General features: G+C 35.1%; 1 protein-coding gene across 2 annotated transcripts in view; it reads right to left on the reverse strand.

Annotated features, from left to right (window-relative positions):
• Positions 1–1156: 1156 nt before the first annotated feature.
• rabep1 (rabaptin, RAB GTPase binding effector protein 1) overlaps positions 1157–12476 on the reverse strand; it is a 49410-nt gene continuing 38090 nt past the window's right edge. For both annotated transcript variants that reach the window (XM_030153900.1, XM_030153899.1), the window contains 4 exons: positions 8891–8946; positions 7664–7762; positions 6291–6407; positions 1157–4354 (listed from right to left, as the gene is read on the reverse strand). In XM_030153900.1, coding sequence (XP_030009760.1) covers positions 4253–4354; positions 6291–6407; positions 7664–7762; positions 8891–8946 — 374 coding nt within the window. In that variant the 3' untranslated portion in view covers positions 1157–4252. The remainder of the gene's footprint in view (positions 4355–6290; positions 6408–7663; positions 7763–8890; positions 8947–12476) is intronic.

The raw sequence follows: 12476 nt of genomic DNA on the forward strand, positions 1-12476 counted from the left end.
GGACCAAAACCTTTGCTGTTACAACACATGCTGAGATGCCATTTATCATTAAACATATACAGGGTGTCCCAGAAGTCTCCATACATAGGAAAAATAAACGTTTCTTGACATAAACCATTTTTATTTATATAATATGCTCTATATGACTGCCATTTTGTCGGGAACACATTTCAATGTGTGTCCTCCACTGCTGAAGAACTATAAAGAAGAAATATAAAGAAATACATGTTAGAACCATATATGTATGGAATGTATTATGTCTCCTATGTATGGAGACTTATGGGACACCCTGTAGATATCATCTAATATGAAACATTTCTGACCCAGGACGGGCTCTAACAGACCCTTCAGTGAACACACATCCTGTATCTGTTTACAGAAACACACAATAGTCAACATGTGATCCTGTCAACTGGATTTGTTAAATTAAAAAATGAAACACAATGTAAACAGAGAAAGCCAACGCTGTAAGGCCTTAGAGGGAACAGAATCACACTGTAAAGGACACACAGTTAAATTCACTGGTTTTCAGTGCAACGCCCACACACACACACACACACCCACACACACCCAAAAACCCAGTCGTACAAACCACAGCTTCATGTCAGTGCAACTCCAACATCCACACCACCAATCCATCATAAATAAAGTCACATATCTACACTATGGACAAATGACACATGGAAAATGCAACACATGCAACTCAAGACAAGAATTCAACAAACAAATAAACCAGTGAATGCTGTCCTTAAATCATATGATATGAACGTACAGTGTTCATTAGGTTTAATTATGTACCACTGAAACGAAAATGTCAGAATCACTCAGGTTGGTATTATTCAGTGTGCGTGGACTGAAATTAGAACTGGGCAATAAAACAATAAATACTCAGATATAAAACATCAGAATTAAAACATCAGCTTATTTTGTTTAGATTATTAAAAAAAGCTAAATGTTTCAAGGTTTTGTTAATTGTAACTTCACAACCGTATATTTTCAGAAGATTTCATCATTATATTTATTTACTTTATCCGCATGTCATTTTCTGACCATAAAGTAAAGTTTAAAAGCACAAATAACCGACTTGAATTATTCCCCTGTAACTGAACTCAACATCTCAGGGTTTTTTTTTTTAATGTAGTTTTTACTGATTTTATTTTTTGTGGAAAATATGTTTGTGTTTTATTATGTATATCCTGCTTCTTTGGGTGGAACCAGACCCTTCTCTGCTTTATGGCTTATTAAGAGTCTGGTTTAGACCAGCTCTAAATGTAAAGTGTCATGAGATAAATTTTATTTTGATTTGGCGTATATATAAATACAATTTGATTTGATTTATGGATAATAGAGTTCAAACTAACCTTTACACTGTGTTAAATGAGTTGTGTTTGAAGATAGTGTTCTTTTTCTTTATTTTGATTTAATATCACAAAAAACAATGAGCACTAAATAAAGAAATGACGACTACAGGTGTGTTTTCTTCTTCTCGCATCTTTCATTTCTTTAACATTGTTTTTGTGTCTTTGTGCATCTTTCTGAGTCAAAAATATAGAAAATGAACTAAATAAAAGCAACATAATCATCACTACATCATGATGTCTGAGACTACAAGTGACTCTTTGTCTTGCTGCCTTTTACGTCATTTTTGTTAATTTTAATTTTTTATGTAGTTTTTATCCTGTTGTGTCAAAAAAACCAACAACAAGCAAAGAAATGAACAAAATAAGACCTGCATCATGAAACCATCAGATAATATAGGAATGTTTTTGTCATGTTGTCTTTTACATAATATGTTAATTTTATGACTTTCATCTTGTTGAATTTTTCATGTAGTTTTTATCCTGCTGTGTCAAAAAAAAAAAGAAAATGAACAATTAAATCAAATAAACATCGATCATGAAATCTGAGACTAGAGGTCTGACATAATGATTTAACATTCATCGTGATAATTATGGATTACTGACACCAACATGTTTATAGTGATCACCTCATTGTAGACGTTAATTATTTGGGTAAATCTGGCTCAAATCTTTGATCAAACGTTGTCAAATCTAGAGTTTTTCTCTTCAACCAACTCTAACCTCTAAGGCTGTGAGATACGATGATGTTTATGTGACATTTTTCTATCATTTAACACTCATTTTTTGATGACTTTTTGTATTCAGCTTTGCCTGAAAATGCTTCATTTCCATTTTTATATTTTATACTTTACTGCTTGGTTTTATAGTTAATTTAACATCTGAACAAAGACTGTAAATAAAAGGAGAAAATAATCCAAAATATATATAAACATATATAATTCAGGCCTTTCCTTGTGTTCACTGGTTATTCACTGTTGTGTTTTGTCCTAATATGTAACCTCTGATTGAAAACAGCTTGTGCCAGCGTTGTGATCGTGTGCTTTTCCATTTTAATTAAGAATGACATTAAGAAAGCCAACCCATACAGTGTAGATTTACAAGACTTTAGTAGTAAAATCCATCATAATCCATTTACATTTAAATGTTGACACCCTGTCCTTCAACCGTTTCTGTTTCTGACATGAACGGAGTTAAATAGTGTTTCACTGGGTTTCTTAATCAAGAAACAAACGTGAAATTGTAAAATAGAAGCCATGACTTTGAATCTAACTAAAGTTTCTGACAGACACTACGGAGCGCAGACAAAGCTGGAGGTCTACGAGGAGGGAGGCTATTGCTTGCATTGTTATGTTCCTTTTTTTTTTCTTTGTTTTTTTTTAAATCCCAGTTAGTTATGTGCAAAGATTTTCCATGGATTTCTGTCAGGGTGAAAAAGAAAAATAGCCAGAGGGGAAAAAAAAACATGTGACTTGAACAAAGAAGCGATTATCAACCGCTTTGGGAGGCAACAGAGAAATATGATGCATCCAGTTGTTTCTAATTTACCTGGAAAATAAAGAGACGTCGCAGATGAAAAGTGCTTTAGAAGACGACAAACCTTTTTGGTTGTGCTAATACTAGAGCTGGGCGATAATATGATCATGATAACTACCCTGACATACAATTGTATCACATGGTAATATCATTTTATATTGTATTGTGATCGTTTTCCTTGGAGATTAACAGCTATGATTATCACAATATACTTTTACAGTGGTGGAAAACAGTATTTGTTCACCCCATATATTTGTGATATATTACATTAAGAATCACTCTTATGTCATTAAACTCTGTCCAGTATTGTTCAACTCTCCAAACCCACATGCTCCCTTCTGCACGTGCTCTGTTCAATCAAGGTCAAAACAATAATGAAACACATCCAAGACATGACAGGTTGAAACAGTCAAGGATTTAATTTTGTTATTTCTTCTTGATAACAACTGACAAAATAAAATCATTTGCATTTGTTTGTGTTTGAAACTTTTTCCACAAATATTTCATAACAATAATTGAGATTGTGTAACATTTTAAGGACGTCCGAAAACATTTTTCCACTACTGTGTATTGCATTTTTGTAAATAATTCTTAATTCTAAAATGAAACTAAATAAGTATAAAGAAGTCAGAATGTGACTTACAAGTTTTCTTCTCATCTGTTTTACTTCATTTTCTTATCATTCTGTGGTTTTAGTCATATGTGTCATGTATAGTTTTGTCTTTTTGCATCTTTTACATAATTTTTATTTCATTTTCATCTTGTTTCATTGACTTTGTTGCAGGTCTTTTAAGTTGTTTTCATCTTGTCACGTCTTTTATGCTGTTTCTGTCTCATGTTTTTATTTTATCTTGTTTTCATCTTGATGCATTTTTTGTAACTTTAAAGCCATGAATAATATTGGGCTTCTTCAGCTTTCACTCAACCAAGAATCAGCCTTTAAATGCCTTTAAAAAAATAATGACTTGACATTTTATTTTGATAATTATCAATATTGACTGATATGAACATGTTCATGTTAACATATCGCCCAGCTCTAGCTAGTACAGACAGTCGTATCTACAGTAGAGACATGAGACAAACAAACCCACAGGAAGATGGACGTCCACTCCTTCCGTCCACACACACATGTAGTTATTTACAGATTTAGTAGTGTTCTCCTTCATTATTCTCTCCGTGGTGTGTTCAAAGACTCTGAATGTACAGAAAAGGCCATGAGCTCCTCGTGTCACATCTGTCTTTGTCCGTCCAGACTCGTCCCGGTGGTTATGGGGAGGGAAGAGAACGTTACTGGGCCAGTGATAGAGAAAGAGGGGAATGAAACTGAAGCAGTCTTCATTCATCCGTTCATTCATTCATCATGTCTCTGGAAGCTGGTTGATGTCAGTTAAGTTGGTGTCGTTGAGAATGACTCGGATTCGATCCAAGGACTCGGCCTGTCTTATTCGCTCCAACTGGACCTGAGAACGAGGACAAAGAATCTTAGCAGGATGACATGATATTAACAGGTATGTGTAAAAAAAAATACTACATTTATCCTAAATTCCAAATAAATTATGGACATTTAAAGTATTTATGTGTAGAATCGGGCAGTTCATCCAAGAGTTTGACTAGACTACTTGCTTGTCTTTACTTAAAGTCAACAATGAGGGACGGCAGTTGAATGCACTCTGATTAAAGACGAGCCCATATGTTTTCAACTCTGAAGAGACTTTATCTGAGTGTAAATGTGGACAATGAAGACATGTTCAGTTTAATGAGACTAAATGAAATACTTTCAAAAAAACAAAAAAAAACAAAAACCTAAAAGGCTCATTACAGTGCTTAGAATGAAGAGTTCTGAGGTGGTGCTACAGACGCCAGTGTATCAGACTGTAAAGATATGAACTGAATATATTCACTCCAATGGATTTATGTGTCTACTAGAGGGAGTAGTGAGTCACTATGCTAGACTCCAATGATGAGGACAACTAATACCACGAGGCCATTGACTAAAGCATCAGAGAGTGACGAGATGGGATGAGAACCACTAAGAAACAGCTTTTACAGTCAGAGAAAGTGAAAAAGTGATCAAATCTAAAAGCACTGTTGTTGTTTTCACCACTGGACACAGAAAAGTGTGTGAAATTTTCTATTTATCGATGTAGTATGCATGCCAGATGGCTAGGTGGCACCACCACCAAGACCAGGGGCCTGTGTAGAACCTGTCTACTTCTCTTCCTGTTCTCTCCTAGTGCGAAATACAATCACAATGTGCCTTCTCCACTCTCTACTACTCTATAAGGATTTGTGACAATGGCTGGAATGACTCTTGGATGTAAATTACAGCGGCTAGGGCAACTTGAAGGTCCGTCACAGGGAAATAATCTGACATGTTGTTGTTTTCCTGTACTGGCACATGCCTCTGATGTAAACTCTACGTAACAAGAAACACAGTTTTGCATTTTCAACCTTTTAGACAGTGAGGCAAGAGTGGAACATTTTTAAGATTTAGACTCTGGAATGTGGTTTCACTTTTTTGCCGTTTTCAACCCTCCAAAAACGCTGTTGCCGACTAAACGAAAGGCACATCTGATAAAATATTTTGTTTTCACCTAAGAGCGTTGTCGTGTAAACTGGGCCTAGGAGAGCTATAATGTAAACTATCAGCAGCAGGTGAAGATTATAAGAGTGTTATTTTGACCAACTGCAAAAATAACTGTGAATTTTTATTTGAAGACGAAAACTTGATGATACCATACTACACATGTATAAACAATGAGCTTTATACTTTATTCAGCGATTGATACAGTCTTTCAACGCAGTTGATAAGGACTATCATTGTTGGCTGGTTTGACTCATAGGAAGTACTCTTATGAACCTCTTTCCTCCTTCCATCTGTGCATTACCATTTTCAAAGTACCTCTTACTAAGTGAAAGAACCACCTCTGATGTGTAACTACATCCTGAAACTGGCAGGTTTTGACAAACACAAGTCTTTTATGTGTTGTTCTATTTTGCAGGGATTCAGTTATTTTAATACCATGAAGCACTTCCTCATGCAGACAAGTTCCACCAAAACCACTTCTCCCATGACAATATTTTGCAAATGCGGAGTTGCAGCATCCTGTATTCAGCAGCACTGCTTAAGAACTAGTCACACAACCCCCAGAATGTTTAATCTTATCTGAGAACAGTATTGGAAGGTTCCAGACCTATTTATGGCCAAATTAATTTTGGACATTTTGTTAGTTTTAGTTGAAGGGCTGTTGCATTGTGATTTACAGGTGGTCTGATAACGATTTATTTGTTATATTAGCTGTATTTTCAGAAATGTCTAATGAATCACAGTGATGTGACAATATCTGAAAACATTTCTATAATATTGCAATTAAAGTGATCATGAGTCATTCTCACCTGAAGAGTCTGAGAAAGTTTGACAAAGTCCTTCTGAACCTGTTCACTGACATCCAGCTCCGTTTGAAGCCTCTGGGCTTTGTCTCGCTCATCGAGGACCTGACTCTCTAAAGCACTCTGTTGTACACAAACACACATCACAACTCAATTAGACGGGCTTCAAATCTCAGACACTACAGAAGAACTCAAAGCAATATTGAACTAACATACATTTGTTGAATAATTGAAGAGCTGCAGGCGGTGGTTTATTGAAACAGCAGTTCAACATCATCACTAAATACTCTACATCCGAGGTGTCAAAAATACAGCTCGCAGGTCAAAACCATTTGTACAAAAATTACACTGAAGATATTAACAGTCAAGGGTGTCGAACTCATTTCAGTTCCAAATTTCAAGATTTCAACAATATTGTGCCTGTTATTAAATGTTTTGTGCCTTTGTAGATCCACTTTGATCTGTAATGAACATAAATAAATGATAAGTTAAGGCATAATACTGTTAATACTGCATTTATTTTTCTTAACAAATTTCAGGTTTTCTGGGTCTTTCACATTTTTTTGTGAAAGGATAGTTTGTAAATGTACATTTTCATAACTTTATTGGACTTCTTTGTACTAAAACAAAGAGAAATATTTATAGTTCTCATTATTTACAGGCTATTATGCTGGTATTTTACTGGTCTGGTTCACTTGAAATTAAATTGGGCTGTATGTGGCCCCTGACCTAAAATGAGTTTGACACCCCTGCTCTACATATTATACAGGGTGTCCACAAAGTCTCTTTACAATTTAAAACGTTTATTACAAAAGCAATTGATGAGATAGGTTAATCAAATTTGTTCTATGCACTCGGTGGTTATCAAAGTTTTTAATTACTTTGCATTTGTGTATTTCAGGTACCCTGTTGATGAAAGTCTTGTTACATAAACACCAAAAAAAAAAAGGGCTACTCCTCAAGAAAAGGCACAATGGGTATTATGGTTTATTGAAACAAAATTTATTTTACGTTACGTTAAAGATAACATGTATAGAACAAAGATATGGGACATTAACGACCTGAAGTAAAAAAAATCACAGATGTCAGTGACACCATTGATAAGTCTATGCTACGGCCAACATGGAAACAAATCCAGTACCGTCTGGATGTGCTTCGTACAACTAATGGTGTCCATATAGAGAAAAAACTTCAATACTTTTCATTGTGTAATAATTTTCACAGATTTGTCTATTCATTTGATTTGGTAATAAAGTTGTTAAGTTGTAAAGAGACTTTATAAACACCCTGTAATATAGAACTCTACAGGATCAGTCTCTGACATGTCTATACATGTGTATCAGTCCTTTAGGGGTTTTCAGACTGTACTGAACTCTGACCTTTGCAGTGGTGAGCTCTTTAATCTGTTGCTCCAGGCTACTCTTCAGGCTCTGGATGCTTTCCAGTGTCTCCGTCTTCTCTGACAGATTGCTCTGCAACTACAAAACACAATACAATCACAGGTAATGAATATATTTAACTGATGTGAATGTGAGTGTATCTAATACAGACTCTTAAATGACCCTCTGTACTTTATTATCCCGCCCCCTGAAGGGGAAGTAAGGGGTATTGTTTTTGGTACAGGTTGTTTGTTTCTTTGTTTGTTAACACTCTAGCAGCAAAACTATTGGCTGAATTCATTCAAAATTGGGTTTACAGATTGCCAGTGACCCAGGATAGACCTGATTACATTTTCGGAACAGTAGGTCAAAGATCAAATATTTTATTAATTTTTAAAATCCTTTTTTTTCCCCCATTCACTTATAATGGGTGAAACTTCACATTTCTATAGCAGCAAAACTCTTGGTTTAATTCATACCAAATTGGGTTTATAGATTGCCAGTGACCCAGAATAGATGTGGTTACATTTTGGAAAAAGTAGGTCACAGTTCTAATTTTTTTATGAATTTTCAAAATCTTTTATCTTCTCCCATTTACATATAATGGGCAAAATTTCAAATGTCTATAAAAACATCAATTTTGTTTCAGTTTACTTCAAACTTGCCACATATATAGAGACAGTTGATATGCTGACATCAGCACACGCATAGACATGATGACATCAGCTGGATCAATGCCAAAATAAGCTACAATATGTTTGAGGGGTGGGGTTTGTTGTGCCTGGCACCACTTGTTTAAAATGCTACAGACTCATTCCCTCCCTGTGGTTGATCCCAGAAAAAAAAAAAAAAACGGTGTAAAATTAAACCTGCATTAATAATAATTCCAATTTTGGCCACATGGGACAGAGGAACAAGCTGGAAGCACAACACTGACCTATAAAACTATAAAATGGCTCAGTAAGCTTTAGGGCATTACTTATTTTTGCTAACAACAACCTTGTACTGTAAAGCCGAGGGTCAAAACATGCAGAGTTGATCAAAAGTTATGCAATTGCGTCACAAGAAAATGACCCTTATCTACAGGAAGGGCCGGGACTAAACATCCGTCTGCACAACAGAAGATCTAACAGCATCCACAGGATCAAATGAGTGGACACGGGTCATGCTGCGTCTAATATTAGAAGTACAGTAAATGTTTTAGGGGTAAAAGTACAGAGTGAGTACCTCCTCCTTTTCGGCTTTGACTCGTTCCAGCTCCGTCTTCAGACTGGAGAAAGACGCTGTGGGAAAGACAGGTTATTAGATCATATAACATCCAATTAAAACTCCGACCCCAGAAAGATGTAATAATATAGTAACAGGAGACGTTACACTGTTGTTTATTTGACAGTCCATGAATGAAGCGGCAGAGCTGTGTCATGACATTTAGCAAAGTTTAGTAAAGCTGAGAGAGTGTTTCCCTTAGGAGGAAAAAATAGGAACATTCAGGCCTGTGAAGTGATGTCAAATAACATTGTTCAATATTGTGGAAATGAGAAAACTGATGAATGAAGTGGCTTAATAACCAGGAGAACACATTCAGGTTCATTGCATATGATCCTAACACATCCAGAATAATGAATTAAATCTAGTTCCGTGGTTCAATAACTTTAGACTAAAGCAGTCTTTTGAATGCTGCTCCAACTGATCACGTGTCATGTTGAAGAACTTTAATTATAATGTTATTTTTAGTTCTTTGGCTACATTCACACTACAGCAAAAGAGCCCAAATTGGATCTTTTCACTCATAAGTAAATCAGATCCGTTTTTTTTGTGTGTGTGTGTGTGTGTGTGTGTGTGAACAGTACAAATCACATAGAATCTGATCTTTTTAATTCTGACCTGAGCCTTTACATACAGACCGAATCCTTTTCAGTGTGACCTAACTCTGATCACTGCATCAGTTACCTTTGCTTATAGCATGTATTTACTGGGATTGTGTTCATGACACGCAATGCAATGATTTTAAGATTTTATATTGATGGGAGAGTTGGACCACAGTGTAAATGGGTATTCTCCATTAGATCTAAATGGTTCTCAAAAGGGGTCAGGTCTGGACTCAGTCGCGGCCAATCCATGTGACAATTATCCAATGGAAGGATCTTTTCGTTTGGTTAAATCAAGGCGGGGGTTTCTTTGATGTGGCAGTTTTATAATTGTAAAAAACACTAACAGGGACCTTTTTACTGCAAAATGAATACTGACAATACTAAAGATACAGGGTTTCTACAAGTTTCTACTAATTTAATTTAAGACTTTATAAGACCTTTTTACGGAAGCGTATTGCATTAACATAGAAAAATAAAAATCAGCTCTGTTTTTACAAGATAATCATCTCGTTAATTCAGAAAAACAGAGCTGATTTTTATTTTTTCATAGTCTGTATGATCATAGTGTGTTCGTTCTGTAAGGTGTAACACGTTTTAATAAGAAAACTGAATTTCCTACATTTACTGTCAACAACTGTGCTCATATTAGTAAGAAGGATTATTTTGCTGCTGAATTAATGAGTTAATTATCTTGTAATTACGAGAAACGGTCTTACGAAAAAAAAAAAATCGGCTCTGTTTTTACGAGATAATTATCTTGTTAATTCAGAAAAAAAGAGCCAATTTTTATTTTTTCATGTGAATGCAATATGCCTCTGTACAAATATGAGCACAGTTGTTGACAGTAAATGTAGGAAATTCAGTTTTTATATTAAAAAGTGTTAAACCTCACAGAACAAACACACTATGATCATACAGACTATGAAAAAATAAAAATTGGCTCTTTTTTTCTGAATTAACGAGATAATTATCTCATAATTACGAGAAACAGTTTGATGAAAAAATTAAAAAATCGGCTCTGTTTTTACGAGATAATTATCTTGTTAATTCAGAAAAAAGAGCCAGTTTTTATTTTTTCATGTGAATGCAATACGCTTCTGTACCTTTTTAAGACTACTTACAACAGAATTTAATGCCTATTTCACAGCCTATTTCATGGCCATACTGGCAAAAATTTGTGACTCTCTGTGTTGGGCTGAGTGTTCTGTGATCATTTCCCAACTGGAGCTGCAAAGTTAGCAATAACTAGTTCCTAATTTCAATATATATGGTCAATTTGGAACAGGTGAAACTGAGTAAATTAACGTTATTTTCTTTGTAGCTTGGACATTTCCCAGACAAATTTAAACACAACACAGCTAACAAGTTTATTGCAACATAACTTAAGACCTACCATATCAAATGTAATACCCTTTGAAGACTTTTTTTAAGGTATTAAATGCAGATTTGTACATTCAAGACTTTTAAGACCCCGCGGGAACCCTGAAGTTATGGATGCACAACTTTACATGTGAATATTTATACTGTGTATTTACTGAAATAAAAAATCTAAACACTTCTCACACCACTACTTTGAACAGTTAACTGCATGATAAATGCTACCAGCAGAAAAAAAAAAACAATCAGCAACACACGAAAATTGATGCTAAACTAATGCTGGCAGCGTGCATGTAGCCTTTGTCTCTTAAGTTTTTAACATTTCTGTGATTCTGCAAATGGAGCTGCTTTGATGCAAGAAAAATGTATGAAAATGTATTAACCTCATCTTTCAAACACACCATGCAGGGACAAATGCTTTAGCTCTGATACACCTGTTACTACACCTCACAGAGATGTCTCCATGTGCTAACACATTCCTACATCACTGCAAAGCAAACGAGGTCAGAAAAACATTTTTAGACACAAAACATTCAACTTTTAAGGGCTGCACTCACTGTTCTGGAGTCTTGGCTTATGTCATTTAAGAGAATATCACAAGTAGTAACAAGCACATGTTTACACTGAACTAAACTCGCACTAACCGGCTGTTGTTTTCAGTGTGTTTCTAACCATTTACAGTGCCATGCTATGAAGTCTGGGACATTGGTGCATAAATAACCGTACAGTAACATTATTTATTGTTTTGGTTTTTTTTTGTTTTTTTTTAAATCATGAACAACTTTTAACCATGATTTTGTTCTTCTAGGAACAGTGACAAGACAGCAAGACTCGTGTTTTATGATTCAGTTTATGATTAAATTATTCAATTACGATTCAATTTCTACTTTTAAATCCTCTCTTAAAACATATTTTTTCTCTTTGGCTTTAACTCCACGTGACAGGTTGGCTTTTATTGTCTTAATGTATAATTACTTTTATTGTTTTCATTCATTCTTTTATGCGTTTTAGTCGTTTTTATGTCTGTGCACAGCACTTTAGCCTACTGTGTTGTTTTTAAAGTGCTTTATAAATAAAGCTGACTTGACTTATGGGCCAATTGTGCACTTTTAAAGGCTGATTTAAACAGTTACTTTGTGGAAGGAAAACGATAGCCAATTATGCAGCGGATATCATCCCCTAACCGCATCTAAAGGCTTCTACAGACTGAGATTTCAGAGGGATCAATAACTCTGTCTATGACATGTATGTAGACTCCATATATGAAACAAGATGCAGGTCAAAGTACAAGAATTCAACCTAATCTGTCTGTGTCTTCTCTCTGCGTCATTATAGTTTGTTACAATAATGCCAAGCTAAAGATGGTGGTATTTATGTGAACAGAAAATAATCCAAAATTGAGGAGGAGGAGAATGTGGAGCTGGTTGTGAAGCAGAAAAAGAGGCTAATTTCATGACTAAATCTTTTCCTTTTAAGCCAAAACCCAAAACACATGAGTGAGCTTCTTTCATGATATACTAGGAAGTAAAAGGTTGCCAGGGTTCACTAGAGCTGGTCGATAAAAT

This window comes from Sphaeramia orbicularis, chromosome 14 (assembly GCF_902148855.1).
Source record: "Sphaeramia orbicularis chromosome 14, fSphaOr1.1, whole genome shotgun sequence".
Taxonomy (NCBI): Eukaryota; Metazoa; Chordata; class Actinopteri; order Kurtiformes; family Apogonidae; genus Sphaeramia; species Sphaeramia orbicularis.